The 16,101-nt window shown below is 39.6% G+C and overlaps 1 protein-coding gene across 1 annotated transcript; it reads left to right on the forward strand.

The window, feature by feature from the left end:
• Positions 1-888: 888 nt before the first annotated feature.
• On the forward strand, positions 889-15,496 carry LOC148879623 (glutamate synthase 1 [NADH], chloroplastic-like). The gene is made up of 22 exons (XM_088961213.1): positions 889-1,974; positions 2,066-2,185; positions 2,330-2,443; positions 3,811-3,963; positions 4,252-4,352; positions 4,470-4,566; positions 5,018-5,127; positions 5,699-5,802; positions 6,268-6,447; positions 6,526-6,869; positions 6,964-7,034; positions 7,124-7,593; positions 7,744-8,613; positions 9,045-9,199; positions 9,490-9,651; positions 9,828-11,423; positions 12,142-12,357; positions 12,477-12,745; positions 12,998-13,303; positions 13,464-13,731; positions 14,431-14,688; positions 14,829-15,496. Exons 1-22 carry the CDS (start codon positions 1,588-1,590, stop codon positions 15,102-15,104), a joined length of 6,627 nt encoding a protein of 2,208 aa, XP_088817339.1. The 5' UTR covers positions 889-1,587; the 3' UTR covers positions 15,105-15,496.
• Positions 15,497-16,101: the final 605 nt, after the last annotated feature.

Here is a 16,101-nt window from a genome sequence, read left to right on the forward strand (position 1 = left end):
AAAACAGTTGGCCCCCTTCTGCCATTAGTTATTACTTATTAGTTATTACCCAATCCGTTGGCCGCATAAGCATAAAAGTATAAAAATATTTTAGGATTTTATTTCCCATTCTGTTGGCTTCTTTTCGTATGCATGCATGTTAATGAACTCATTCATTCCGTCACCTTTAACAAAGTCAAACACTTAACTTCTCAAATTTGTATTTTATTTTTTATTATTTTATTTATAAGCCGGCATAAAATATGATTTAACGAGGTATATTGGTATACCTTCCGGTTAATTATTTATTATTATAATTACTTTGATATTAATAATAATAATAAAGCTATCAAATCTAGGGGCATATTCGTCATGTTGTAAAATGGTGGAGGTTAACTGGTTATGCTGAACTCGTACGTATAGACGACGTACGTTTGCAGCATATCCTCCTTGGTGTTTCTTCGGCCAACCGAAAAATAGCACAATATACGAGATTGCTACGTCATCACTCACCACTCACCAGGGTTGTGGAGAGAAGCGAATGCGATGGCTAGCTTTGGTAATTCGGCATTTAAGCCTCGTGTATTTATTTTGCTGGGGCAAGGCGCGGTCGCGGAGGCTCGGAACCGAGCCTACACTGGCAGGCGGGGCGGCTAGCAAGTAGCAACAGCATGGTCCGGTGGGGGCCCACCATAGCGGCTGTCGCGTGCCGCATAGCACAATGATCCACGTGGCATTGACGAAAGAATCCTGGCTGTCATGTTATTAGCAGCAAATGTGTGGGATCCACACCGTTCGCACTAAGTAGACGAGTTCGAGGGCTGGGATGGAGAGATGGGATGAGAGGGGGGTTGGTGGTGGCCCACCCCTAAATATCCTTATAAATAGCATGTTTCTCTTCGGCCGAGTGAACGGAGAAAAGTAGAGAAGAGTTAGTTGTCGGCCGAGGGAAGGAGTCTCTCGCTGCTCGCTCGCGCTCAGTCTGTCTGCTACACTGCCTTTCTTTTTTCTATTATTTAAGATTAAGAATTTTGTTTTCGACCTCTCGTTCCCAACGCCTTGAAAATATTCTGTAAATTTAGCTGAAAATCCGCACCTGCGATCGATCAGCTGGGACCTTTGTGGAGAATCGGAGCTGGAGTTGTATATGATTTTCGTTAACGATTTGGTTTTTAATCTCGGAGAAATAAGAGAGAGAGCACCGTTTTCTAGTTTTAAAACCATTCAGATCTGTTGAGTTAGCCTGGTGTTTTAAACTGATTTAGATGCAGGTGTGACTTGTGAGCATCTGCTGGTGATCTCTGGGGGTTTTCCCTTTCTGTGTAGTGTTTATCTTGTACTCTGAAGTCTGAAGGTTAAGGAACATCAGTCTGAGACTTGGGGAGTTCCCTATCTCTTTCTTCCATCTCTTGTTGATTGACTTCCTTGTTGATCTCTGATCTTTCTTTCCTTCCTTTTTCTTTTGTTCTTTTTAACCAGAGCCCTTTGAAGCAAAGAAAAAAAACTTCGTGAATAGAGAAACCGATCTGTAAAAGGAAGTCAATTTTTTTAATCCCCTGAAACGAACTCTTCTTTGGAAGTCCCTAAAAAGATCTTGATCTTTTAGGCATGGCAGCCATTCCGGGTTCATCCTTCCAACTCCGAAACAAATCGGTCGGCCTGCCTTCTCCTGGCCGCCCATCCTTAAAAAATCAACGGAATTTCGTTCCTTTCAGTAGCCGTGAGAGCAAAGCCTCATGTTGCTCTGCAACGACACGACATAATGTTGTGGAGAAGAAGTTCTCTGGGACGAGATTGCGTCAATCGGGTCCCGAAAGACTTCATCTATGGCGATCGGACGGCCCTGGACGTTCACCAAAGCTCAGAGTCGTAGTTCGCTCGGCATTGTCTAAGGTGCCGGATAAACCACTCGGTCTGTATGATCCCTCATTCGACAAAGATTCATGTGGAGTTGGATTTGTAGCTGAGCTGTCCGGTGAAACAAGCAGGAAAACAGTAAGCTTCTATGCTTTAAAAAAAAGTATTCACAATATTAATTGTTTTTGCTTGATTTTTGAAACCTGTAATGTGCGGTCTTTGTTTACAGGTGACGGATGCACTGGAAATGTTGATCCGGATGTCCCATAGAGGTGCTTGTGGTTGCGAAACAAATACCGGTGATGGTGCTGGCATTCTTGTAGCTCTTCCTCACGGCTTCTTCACGGAGGCATGCCATTTTTTTTTTCTTTCCTGTTTTCTCCCTTTGTCCTCAAAATAATGAGACCAATTATTTTGCAGTTGAATCCCATTTGTTTTACCTCAGTTCTATATCTATTGGTATTGAGTTTGTTGTTTGTTTCTTATTTATCAGGTTGCTAAGGAAGTCGGGTTTGAGTTGCCACCACCAGGCGAGTACGCTGTTGGCATGTTTTTCTTGCCAACATCAGATACTCGCAGGGAAGAAAGCAAAAAAGTATTTACAAAGGTAATTTCTTGCGACTTGTGAATCAATGTCGCAGGATTTTTTTTTTGCTGCTACTGTGCTATTTCGTTTCGGACGTTTCCATTTTCTTTTTCTCATCTCTATCTCTCATATCCACTTTCTTGGTAAGCCTTGTCTCAAATATAGGGGTCGGCTACATGGATTTTTATAAAATTGTAAGGATGGATATATTAATTTTGGCAAGTCTATATCTAGGTTCGATATGCATTGAAATTTCTAATCATGTAACATCAATTTCACATGTTTTGAGTTTCTGGTTTTCCTGTGTGTGTAATTTTGTAAACTTTCTCTCATTAATGTGGATCCATGTTCTCTTCTCTTTATATTTGCAATCAATTATATTTTCTAATAACTTGTGTTTTGGTAGGATTAATGATTTACAGTTGTCCATAACGAAAAACAAAAAAATTGTGACAGCATATATGAAACTGCCCTTTTATTTTGTTCTAAATGATGTGATAACATTTATACTTTCTGCTTTTATGTAACTACAAACCTTCTCCCTCCCTGAATCTATTGGTGGGGGTATCATTGTTCCATGTGGGGTACTTTCTATTTTGAAGCATTTGACATTTGAATTGTTGCTCCTTGTAGCAATTTTTTGTTCAAACGAATTGTGAATCAGATCTAGATCTTCCATATCCTGTATCCTATTTTGTTTTCCTGACTATTCAACCTGGATTTTTGTAAGAGAAAATTATATATTGTTGACTATGTCATATTAGCTGAGGACGTTATTATAATATGGCAAGTGGCAGTTCTATTTTTTGAGCATCTAGGAACTTTCTGAGAAGTGAGTACACGATAGAATTCTTTGCAAAATTTATGTAGATTATTAACTTTTCCAGGAGAAAACTGGAACTATGAATCCGTAGAGCTTCTTTGGAAAATCTGAAGAAGCTGGTAATTTGAACTCCTATCCAGGAACAAAGACACTGCTACAAGGTTTGTTCTGAAGTTCATGTTCTAGATGCCTAGACATGATTACTGGTATGTTCATTGATATTGAAATAGGGATGCTACTCTGCATTTCTCAAAATCCGAGACATTGATACAGGTGTCAATATGCTGCTGTCCAAGTCCAATATGATGATATCATGCTTTTATGTTTAGTTTTTTTTTTTTTTTTTTTTTTTCACTTTGGTACTTGGGATATTTTCGATACTCCTAGCCACCATATTCATTGGAGCTTCTAACATTTATAAAGTTTCTTATGATTTGTTAAATATACTATTATATATCTTAGATGTATCTGTTATACATTCTAGCGTATATTTTCCTCGCACAGTACTTTTTTATTCCTATGTTCTTTTTGGTATGTAATTCTATGTTGTTGACTCTACATGCAGGTTGCAGAGTCATTGGGGCATGTTGTTCTTGGGTGGCGTTCTGTTCCTACAGATAATACAGGATTGGGCAAATCTGCTCTGCAGACAGAACCTGTTATTGAACAAGTTTTTCTTACATCAAGTTCTAGGTCAAAAGCTGGTTTTGAGCAACAGGTTGCTATTTCTTTTCTTTTTCTTTTTTATATCACTTGGTTTGCTTAAAATGTAGCTTTTTACATCTCACGATTGGTATAATGGAATGGATGCCTTGCCATATCTTTTTCATTTGGTCCAGTTATACTTCCAATTAGTTGGCTCTATTTAGGGGCTTTCTGAACCAAAATTAGTTATTCCTGATATTCCTAATTATCTTAGTGGAACCCTCATTCCAAGCACATCAAGAGGGATAATGTAACATGTATTTGATTGTATGCCTTTTTTTTGCTACGGTTCCATTTGCAGATGTACATATTAAGAAGGGTATCTATGGTGGCCATCAGAGCTGCTTTAAATCTCCAACATGGTGGAGTGAGGGACTTTTATATATGTTCTCTCTCTTCAAGGTACCCCTTAAAGAAACTTGTTTAAAATTTTTAAATGAAATTATAATTTGAGTTTGATGCAGCTTGAAACTTGTTGCTTGATTATTTATGTTCCTTCTTCCACTCTGAGTCTCGCAGGACCATTGTCTACAAAGGTCAGCTAAAGCCCGATCAGCTAAAGGATTATTACTATGCAGATCTTGGCGATGAAAGTTTCACAAGCTACATGGCCCTTGTAAGTATATTGCCCATTCTCCTTGTTTCTTTCTTAAAAAATTCCATACTAAAATACAAGGCAGCATAGAGAAGTTCTTCTAAGGCATAAAAAAATTGAAATGATTTTTTAAGAATTCCTATTCTCTTGCTTACTGTTTTAAGTTTGGATGCTGGATTGGATGCCATGGATGAGTTGGTGAGAAACCTTTTAATGGAGTAAACAATGAAGTAGTGCTCCTCCACATTGCTAATTCTTGAGGATGATATTCAATATGGATGTAGAAAGGAAATTTTGTTTTGTTAAGGTAGCTTAGGGTTCTTATTTTGTGTTGTACTGTCACTGCAAATGCATAAAAAGGTATATTGCTTATAGGGTTTCCTTAATAGAATTCATGTTTATTCATCACAAGTCAAGAAAGACATATGCAGAAATATGTGTGACATCATGGGTTTATCTCATATATGTGCAGATCCATTCTCGGTTTTCAACAAACACTTTTCCTAGCTGGGATCGTGCTCAACCTATGCGCATCCTCGGCCACAATGGGGAGATTAACACACTTCGTGGCAACATAAATTGGTATGCTGACTACTTGGTTTATCATAGGTGCCATTAACTGATTATTCATTTCTCAAGAACCTGTATAGTGTGTGGAGCTTAAGTGTCTGTAGCTGCATAGCTACTTCATGTCCTATCAATCAAAAAATACAATACATTGACTACTTAGTATTTAAAAGTTTCTGAATATATAAATCTATTTGTATTTCTTGGTCATTTTCTATGCCTTGCACAATATGAGGAAGCTGGGCATGTTGTGTTTTCATGTGTATATATTTCTGGTATCATACCAGATACTGTATGTATATGTTTCTGGTAGTGAAGGCATGAAAGATATGAAGGATAGGTCTATGCTTTATAGGATTTTTTCCATTATTTGATTATGGACCTTACATATCTGTGTTATTTCCATGGGATAATTTGAAACAGAAGGTGAATGGATGTCATTCTTAGGTTTTTATTTTATTTTATTTATTTTTTCTGCATATGGATTATGTTCTTTCCCTTGGTTTCAGTATTGCTTATTGAGGTTGGACATCTGACTGCCCATTTGATTTATCCCTAATGATTCTCCTTGTTTTCCTCCATTCAGGATGAAAGCACGCGAGGGTCTATTGAAGTGCAGAGAGCTTGGATTATCAAAAAATGAGATGAAGAAACTTTTACCAATCGTTGATGCCAGTTCATCTGATTCAGGTGAGACTATGAACAATTTTGGTACATGTGTTAACTTTAATTGGGTTGGGATGAGACATGGGCGAATTTGGTTGAGGTTCCAGCACCTCAAACCCCTAATAATGTGTCAATTAATCACACCAAAGTGTGACATTAGGGCTGCAACAAGTTACACCCATCATAGCTTGAAATCGCCCATCACGATGGACAACTTCTTGCCATTGATATTAGGGTTCGGTGTGTTACGACTTCAACCAAATTACAGTTGTGTGATCTGAACTAATAGGTAATTAAAGCAATCATAAAACACAATAAAAAATACACAAAAGGAATGCTGTAAAGGTAAGGCCAAATTACTAACTGACAGGCAGGTTACTAAGGCATGCTCATATACTACATGTGTGTATTTCCCAAAAATATATGGAGGAGGAAGGGCAGTTCTTGTACATAGATAGGTAAGCTTAATTTTCTCTATGTTTCTTGCAGGAGCTTTTGATGGTGTCCTTGAGCTTCTTGTTCGTGCTGGGAGAAGTCTCCCTGAAGCTGTCATGATGATGATACCTGAAGCATGGCAAAACGACCAGAATATGGATCCAGATAGAAAGGCCTTGTATGAATACTTCTCAGCTCTTATGGAGCCATGGGATGGACCTGCCCTTATTTCATGTAAGAGATGTTATGAGATTTGGTACTACACAAATTTCCTTCCCAACTTGTGCTATAACCTATGTTGAAAATTTGCAGTTACTGATGGCCGCTATCTGGGAGCCACATTGGATCGCAATGGACTGCGTCCTGGTCGCTATTATATTACACACAGTGGGAGAGTTATCATGGCAAGTGAAGTTGGTGTTGTAGACATCCCCCCTGAAGATGTCTGCAAGAAGGGAAGGCTAAACCCTGGAATGATGCTTTTAGTAGATTTTGAAAAACATATCGTTGTAGATGATGCAGCTCTGAAGAAGCAGTATTCCCTAGCAAGGCCATATGGGGAATGGCTGAGAAGACAGAAAATTGAACTGAAGGACATAGTCAACTCTGTTCATGAATCTGATAGGGTTCCACCAGCTATATCTGGGGCAGTTCCAGTGAGTCAACTTACTTATTTCTTGCAGTCTCATCTCTTCTTTATTGTGCTCTGTAGGGAATTCTGATTCTGGTTCAACTATATTATGATCTTAGGCATCTAGCCATGATGACAACATGGAAAACATGGGTATTCATGGTCTATTGGCTCCATTGAAATCTTTTGGGTATCTCCTAAACCCTTTTGGATCATGTGAAAAATTTTATCCACTTGTGCTTTTTCTGTAACCTAAGACACTTTCTTTTCTTTGTGTAGTTACACAGTCGAAGCTTTGGAGATGCTGTTACTTCCCATGGCAAAAGATGGTACTGAGGCTCTTGGCTCAATGGGAAATGATACTCCATTGGCTGTGATGTCAAATAGGGAGAAACTTCCTTTTGAGTATTTTAAGCAGATGTTTGCTCAGGTTACAAACCCACCAATTGATCCAATTCGAGAGAAGATAGTCACTTCAATGGAGTGCATGATTGGTCCAGAAGGGGACCTGACGGAAACCACTGAGGAACAGTGTCATCGCCTCTCACTGAAAGGTCCTCTCTTATCCATGGATGAAATGGAAGCAATAAAAAAGATGAACTACAGGGGTTGGCGAAGCAAGGTTCTTGACATTACTTATCCCAAAAGCCGTGGAATGAAGGGTTTGGAGGAGACCTTGGATAGGATTTGTTCTGAAGCACGTGATGCAATGAAGGAGGGTTATACAACATTGGTACTTTCTGATAGAGGTAATTTTTCGAACTAGATAACTCTCTAATCTTCTAGCTGTGGGAGGACAAGGAAACAGAGTACGTGAAATTTGCATATCTATTACCTTTGAAAAAGAACCACATCAATCAATAATATGACTTGACTTTTTGTCATCTGTTACAATGCAGCTTTCTCACCAAATCGTGTTGCCGTAAGCTCTCTGTTAGCTGTTGGTGCTGTGCACCATCATTTAGTCTCAAAGCTTGAGCGTACTCGAATTGGGTTGATAGTAGAATCTGCTGAGCCACGTGAGGTTCATCATTTCTGTACCCTTGTTGGGTTTGGCGCTGATGCAATATGCCCATATTTGGCCATAGAAGCCATTTGGAGATTGCAAGTTGATGGGAAAATCCCCCCTAAAGCAAGTGGTGAGTTCCACTCCAAGGAGGAACTGGTCAAGAAGTATTTCAAAGCAAGCACTTATGGGATGATGAAGGTTCTAGCTAAAATGGGGATATCAACATTAGCCTCTTACAAGGGTGCCCATATATTTGAAGCCTTGGGCCTTTCATCTGAGGTTATCCAGAAGTGTTTCAAAGGGACTCCAAGCAGAGTTGAAGGTGCAACATTTGAAATGCTTGCTCTGGATGCTCTCCAATTACATGAGATGGCATTTCCTACTCGAGCTATGCCTCCTGGAAGTGCAGAGGCTGTTGCACTGCCTAATCCTGGAGATTACCACTGGAGAAAAGGTGGAGAAATTCATCTTAATGATCCTCTTGCTATAGCAAAGCTGCAGGAGGCTGCTAGATCAAATAGTGTAGCTGCATATAGAGAGTATTCCAAGCGCATACAAGAGCTGAATAAGTCCTGCAACTTGCGTGGGATGCTGAAATTTAAAGAAGCAGAGGTCAAGGTTCCTTTGGATGAAGTGGAACCTGCTAGTGAGATTGTGAAGCGGTTTTGTACTGGGGCCATGAGTTATGGATCGATATCACTTGAGGCTCATACCACCCTGGCGATTGCCATGAACAAACTTGGGGGGAAATCAAATACAGGTAATTGTACTTCATCAAAATGTGAAGTGATAGTTACTGAAGTTTCTATTTGTGCTTCATGGCCTCTCCATGCTTCTACATTATATTAGGTGCCTTAATATTCATAAAAGAAATGAGTTTTAGGGTGACTTAGGATAAGATTCTTTCTGATGATTTTCCCCTAGAACATGATTTTAGGTAAACATTTAATCATAATAATCTTTGATCTAATCTATTGACATTGATTACTCATAGCTTACCTTAGTTTTAGTTATAGGTGAATGTGGTGGGACTGTGGCCCGTCTCCCTTCACTGAGTTGCTTGTACTTTTTTGCTAGATGCATCATTTTATCCCTTTTTAGGGGTGAAGTCCTTGGTTTTATTATTTGATGAACTTTTCAAGCATTTTCTTGAAATCTTTTAATTTATTTCTTCTACAATTTTTACCATAGGTGAAGGAGGTGAGCAACCATCTCGCATGCAGCCTCTTCCTGATGGTTCAAGGAATCCAAAGAGGAGTGCAATCAAGCAGGTTGCCAGTGGGAGATTTGGAGTTTCTAGCTATTATCTTACAAATGCTGATGAACTACAGATAAAAATGGCCCAGGTAATTGTTTAGTATATATCTTTGCTCCAAAATTGCATCCTTACTTTCGTAATTTTGTAGCTGAGGTTCAAAGTTTCCTATTTTGCCCTTATTGTATTGGAACGGAAGTTCCTCTTGTTTATCGGTTTATGTTCATGGGCAGATGTTGCTGAGTCTGCAAAGCCACCTGTAGGTGTCTTTGCATCTTTAACTGATACCTTTGGCATTTGGTGAGGTTATATATGAACTGGAGTTTTACTTTAGTTACAGGTTGGATTTGTTCTGAAACTAGGGGCTGCATTGTCTTGCAGGGCGCCAAGCCAGGTGAAGGTGGTGAACTTCCAGGCCACAAGGTTATTGGAGATATTGCAGTGACTAGGAACTCTACTGCTGGTGTGGGACTTATTAGTCCACCTCCTCATCATGATATCTATTCCATTGAAGACCTTGCTCAATTAATTCATGATCTTAAGGTGTGTTTATAAAAGCCTGTTATTGTAGTATAATTCTCTTTTCATAATGGCCATTTAAAATCTTACTATTATTGTTCTTCCTTGAGATAAGACTTTTTCTGTAGTCATCAATTAGTTATGGTAATCATTAGCATGAACCATCTAACCCATCTTTTTCCCGTCTCCATCTTCTCCAGAACTCTAACCCTGGGGCTCGAATCAGTGTGAAATTGGTGTCTGAAGCTGGTGTGGGAGTAATTGCAAGTGGGGTTGTGAAGGGCCACGCAGACCATGTCTTGATCTCAGGTCATGATGGTGGCACTGGGGCTTCACGTTGGACTGGCATCAAGAATGCTGGATTACCGTGGGAACTTGGTTTAGCTGAGACCCATCAAACTCTAGTTGCCAATGACCTCCGTGGTCGAACCACTCTCCAGACAGATGGACAACTTAAAACTGGAAGAGATGTAGCCATTGCAGCACTTCTTGGTGCAGAGGAGTTTGGTTTCAGTACCGCCCCTCTAATAACAATGGGCTGTATTATGATGCGGAAGTGCCACAAGAACACCTGCCCAGTTGGTATTGCTACCCAAGATCCTGTTCTCCGCGAGAAGTTTGCTGGAGAGCCTGAGCATGTCATAAATTTCTTCTTTATGCTAGCTGAGGAGGTGAGGGAGATCATGTCTAATCTGGGATTCCGAACTGTAAATGAAATGGTTGGTCGTTCAGATATGTTAGAAGTTGATAAAGAAGTGATTAAGAACAATGAGAAGTTGGAGAACATTGATCTCTCTTTACTACTCAGACCAGCTGCTGACATCAGGCCAGAGGCTGCTCAGTACTGCATTCAGAAACAGGATCATGGTTTAGACATGGCCTTAGATAAAAAACTGATATCTTTAACCAAATCTGCCCTAGAAAAAGCTCTTCCTGTGTACATTGAACTGCCAATTCGGAATGTGAATCGTGCTGTTGGAACCACGCTCAGCCACGAAGTCACTAAGCGCTACCACATTGCAGGGCTTCCCGCAGATACCATCCACATCAAGCTCACTGGAAGTGCTGGTCAGAGTTTTGGAGCCTTCCTTTGTCCTGGGATCATGCTTGAGCTTGAAGGTGACAGCAATGACTATGTTGGGAAAGGCTTATCAGGAGGGAAAATTGTAGTTTATCCTCCAAGAAAAAGCCAATTTGATCCAAAGGAAAACATTGTGATAGGTAATGTAGCTCTCTATGGTGCAACAATTGGGGAGGCATATTTCAATGGGATGGCAGCTGAGAGATTCTGCGTGCGTAATTCAGGTGCCAAAGCAGTTGTTGAAGGAGTGGGTGATCACGGATGTGAATACATGACGGGTGGGACTGTTGTTGTGCTTGGAAAAACTGGGAGGAATTTTGCTGCAGGTATGAGTGGTGGTATAGCGTATATTCTTGATGTTGATGAGAAGTTCCAATCTCGATGCAATCTTGAATTGGTGGATCTTGAAAAAGTTGAAGATGAAGAGGATATTACGACACTTAGAATGATGATACAGCAACACCAGCGTCACACAAACAGTGAGTTAGCAAGAGAAGTTCTTGCTGACTTTGACAATCTTCTACCTAAATTTATCAAAGTATACCCAAGGGATTATAAGCGGGTTCTTGCAAACATGAAGGCAGAACAAGCTGCGAAAAAAGCTGTTAGAGAGGCTCAGGAACAAGAAGAGGCAGAATTGATGAAGAAAGATGCTTTTGAAGAGCTTAAAAAGTTGGCTTTAGCATCTTTAAATGATAGAGATAAAGTAAACAAGGTGCTTTTTCTTTCCTATTCTCTTTGGAGTTACTTCTTTTATTTGCTTCTTCTTGTTTTGTATTATAGTATATAGTATATACCATTTGTGTGCCATGGCATTCCAGGAAAAAAGATTGGGGAACAATATTGTTCATACTGAAGATTCCCATATATTTTGGTAATTTAAAAACAATTCACTGTTTTCATTTTATGTATGTGTAAATAATACATTGAACTTCGATGTGCTTGAGTTAATCTGTTATGGTCTATGGGTTCAAAAGTGCAGTAACCTAATTAATTTTGGAAGGTATTATTCACTATTTCCCTATTATTGTATCAACTGAATTGATTGAGTACACTGCATATATAACTCTGGGGAATGGATTATCTTGGCATTATTGTTAAAGAGTTCCTTTAGGCATTAATTTATGTTTACATTCATTAGAGTTTCCATGTGAAATTCATGAATTTTTTACTAGGCTTATATATCTATGTTGGTTCTGATTGTTAGTTTTTCAAACTTCGCGAAGCTTATTTCAAGAATTGTTCTTTAATCATATATTTATGCCACTTTCAGAGAAAAGGAAGGAGGGTTTTGTTATTTTTAGAAAAAATAGCTTCAATGTTCTTCAAGAATCTGATGAACCTTTTGATTTATTTACTTATTTAAAGCATGTTTTATGCTTTGGCTTGGTTACTGGTCTGTTTAATGGTCTGAAGGTTTTGAAATTTTACAGGTTGAACAGGTGGTGGCATCAAAGAGGCCAACTAAGGTTGACAATGCTGTCAAGAATGGAGGCTTTATTGCTTATGAGAGGGAGAGCATTTCTTATAGGGATCCTACTGTTAGGGTTAATGACTGGGAAGAGGTAATGGAGGAGTCCAAACTGGGTCCACTTTTAAAGACTCAATCAGCTCGTTGCATGGACTGTGGGACTCCCTTTTGCCATCAGGTAACAAGCACTTGCATATGGCAGAGCTTTGATATATTCATCATCCCCAACTCAACCAGAATACAGTATCTAGTTGTCTCATACAAAATATCTGCTTCTTTCTTGATTGTTATGCACAGGAAAACTCTGGGTGTCCTCTTGGGAATAAGATACCGGAATTCAATGAATTAGTATACCAAAATAGGTGGCGTGAAGCATTGGATCGGCTTCTGGAGACAAACAATTTCCCAGAGTTCACTGGAAGAGTGTGCCCTGCACCTTGCGAGGGATCTTGTGTACTTGGTATTATTGAGAACCCTGTATCAATCAAAAGCATAGAGTGTGCCATCATAGATAAGGCCTTCAACGAAGGATGGATGGTGCCTCGACCACCCCCTAAGAGAACTGGGTATGTCTGCTTTTTGAATCTTTAAATTTTGGGATATTTTGTTCTTGATAGATTGAATATCCTACTACACAGATAAATTCTTAATTTCATCACATTTAATTTGATTGCACTCAATCTTAGAATTGTTTAAGAGGATAGACAACCTTTTCTCCTAGGAATTCATGATTATATCCTTTTTTTAGAGGCTATTTTTCTATATTGAAAGGATAAGAAGAAACAATAACTTAGTTCTTCCCGTGTTCCTCAATACAGGAAGAGAGTTGCCATTGTAGGTAGTGGACCAGCTGGATTGGCTGCTGCTGACCAGTTAAATAAAATGGGCCATCTGGTGACAGTGTTCGAGCGTGCTGACCGTGTTGGAGGGCTAATGATGTATGGTGTTCCCAACATGAAGGCCGACAAGGTGGATATTGTTCAAAGGCGGGTCAATCTTATGGCTGAAGAAGGCGTCAATTTTGTGGTAAATGCTAATGTTGGCACAGATCCCTTGTACTCCCTTGACCGACTTCGTGGAGAGAATGATGCCATTGTTTTGGCATTAGGAGCTACAAAACCAAGGTAATCAAGGCAAGAAATCATAATTTTAACCATCACATGATGATTGCCAGACTAATGTATAAATTGGAAAACCAGTGTCATGTATGAATGCTGAATGCTAGTTCTCTAATGTGCATTGTGATGATAAAACCGAGATCTTAAGATCATTATGGTTTTGCAGGGATCTTCCTGTTCCAGGACGGGAACTGAAAGGAGTACATTTTGCCATGGAGTTTCTTCATGCCAACACCAAAAGCTTACTTGATAGTAATCTCCAAGATGGGAACTATATATCCGCCAAGGGGAAGAAAGTGGTTGTCATTGGAGGTGGTGATACTGGTACAGACTGCATAGGAACATCTATCCGGCATGGTTGCACCAGCATTGTAAATCTTGAACTTCTCCCTCAGCCGCCCAAGACCAGGGCCCCTGGCAACCCTTGGCCACAGGTTTGACATTTCCTAAAATTATCACCAGAACAATTCGTTCATTTTTTTTTTCTCTAAATTTCTCATAAGATACCAAAATCAATCTATTAGAAGGGGAATTCGTAATACAAGGAGGCCATCAAGCCTGAAGCCTTAGCAATATTGATGATGGGGAGGACCCAAGTAAACTCGAGATTAGAGTTCTTTGTGTGGGTAATTTGATAGGGTACCCCGACTCATTCTGACTTACGAGTGGTATAACTTACAGACCTAAGCGTTGTTGTCACTAGTAGCGTATAGATGCCAAAATGCCACCAAAGCAAATAGACAGACCTAAATCGGATCTTGACCCTAGGAATCCCTGACAAGCACGGTCTGTACAAGCAAGCATCAAAATTCAGCTGGATAACATTTATAAATCCTCTGATGCGTTCGCTTAAAATTATCATCCAATAATTGTCTGTGTTTGCTACTTATCCATGAAGGCCTCGGAGGAATCCTCCATAAAATGAAAACTCTCGGAATGGTTTCTTCTCTTTTGCATGCCATTAGCGTTTAATTTGCCAAATGAGTACTAGTTGAGGTTTTAAGTCCCAATGGTCAAGGTTAAAAGTCTGTTTATGTGATTATTACTGTTTGACATGCTGTCTATTACTCAAGACTGAAATTTGTTTATTTTGATATCTGCCTAATTCTTTCCGTACCGTCCTTGTTTTGCAGTGGCCTCGCATATTCCGTGTGGATTACGGTCACCAGGAAGCAGCTACCAAATTTGGGAAAGATCCGAGGTCTTATGAGGTATTGACGAAGCGGTTTGTGGGCGACGAGAATGGGACATTGAAAGGACTTGAGGTGGTGCGAGTTCAGTGGGAAAAGGATGCTAATGGAAAGTTTCAGTTCAAGGAAATTGAGGGCTCTGAGGAGATGATTGAAGCTGACCTGGTTTTCCTGGCGATGGGCTTCCTTGGTCCCGAGTCGGTGAGTGCTGTCCCCTCCCCTGCATTATGATATTTATCTCTTATTGGATTTATCATGATTTGAAATAAAAGCAATTCATGGCCAAATTGCCTTCATGAAATAAGACATCGAACTCAACCGAACCGTTTATTTATTTCCAGACAATTGCGGACCGGCTAGGCTTGGAGCGAGACAACCGATCGAATTTGAAAGCAGAGTATGGAAAATTTTCAACTAATATGGAAGGGGTATTTGCAACTGGGGATTGCAGACGAGGGCAATCACTGGTAGTCTGGGCAATCTCGGAGGGCCGTCAAGCTGCTTCCCAGGTTGACAAGTACTTAACAAGAGAAGGAAAGCATAGCACCACCAGCGGTAGCCAGTGTGATTCTGCTAAGCAGCAGCAAGATAAAAATCAATTTACTGTAAGGACATAGGCAACTTGCTCCCCCCCTATCCTTTTTTTTTTAAATCTCATTTTTCTGTTATAATGAGGTAGAAAGAAGCTTTGGTTATACAGAGCCGGCCCTGTAAAATGGGCCCATGTGCCAACAAGTGGCACTCTTCCGGTTTTGAGATGCCAAGATTGAAAATAACAGGCAATGGGTGGCTTGGCTTATTAGGAGGGCTGGTGCAAGTTGTGGTGGTCTTATGGTGTCTAATTTATGTGGAAAAGTCTTTAGTGGCGGTCAAAGGAATAATCAATAATGTACAGTTTGCTTCATTTCGCCCATAATGTGGCAAACACCTTTTTATTTGAATGATTTATACGTGTGGTAAGCTGGTTATGCTTTTCCTGAATTGTTTATAAAAGGTTTCTTGACAAGGATGTGCCAGTCGTTACTACTTGTTAGGAATGATTTGATCTCTCTTCTTTCTGTAATGTTCAATTCAGAAACAAGTGGCAGGCTTGGCTGTTTTAACGCATATCTGATACTCCATAATCCATATATAGTGGCCTAGTGCTTATTGCCATGTTATTAGGACGATGGAGCCACGATGAACGATTCACAATGCATCAAACCTGGAATCTAGTTGTTATGAATGGGTTCAGATGAGAGAAGAAACAATTTTGCAATTCCATGCAAGGCTGTAAATGGAATATTTTTTTATCCAAATTTCATCTGTTTATGATTTGATCGAATATGGTTCTGCCCCTATCCAATCTTATATAACATTTGCTTATTTATAAATATTCAATTCAAATCTGACCCTCGATTAGAAAATTAATATAACCCCTCTTACATTCCTATTGCAGAAATGTATAACATGCCATTTGTTTATTTGATTAAATGTGTAATAGTAAAATAAAAAAACGTATCTCTATCACATCGATAAAGAGTAGGGATGCAAACCATATCTGATTGCCTGAATTTGAAACCAAACCCAAGTCCAGTAAAAGATGATCCGTCAGATCATCCGGTTTTTGACCCG

This window comes from Nelumbo lutea, chromosome 1, assembly GCF_056320005.1.
Source record: "Nelumbo lutea isolate HS-2025 chromosome 1, American lotus-T2T, whole genome shotgun sequence".
NCBI classification, from domain to species: domain Eukaryota; kingdom Viridiplantae; phylum Streptophyta; class Magnoliopsida; order Proteales; family Nelumbonaceae; genus Nelumbo; species Nelumbo lutea.

Coding starts and splice junctions, on each gene's coding strand:
- LOC148879623 (XM_088961213.1), top strand. CDS start 1,588: ATGGCAGCCATTCCGGGTTCATCCTTCCAACTCCGAAACAAATCGGTC. Junction 1,975..2,065: donor GTGAAACAAGCAGGAAAACA/GTAAGCTTCTAT, acceptor CTTTGTTTACAG/GTGACGGATGCACTGGAAAT. Junction 3,964..4,251: donor AAGCTGGTTTTGAGCAACAG/GTTGCTATTTCT, acceptor TTCCATTTGCAG/ATGTACATATTAAGAAGGGT.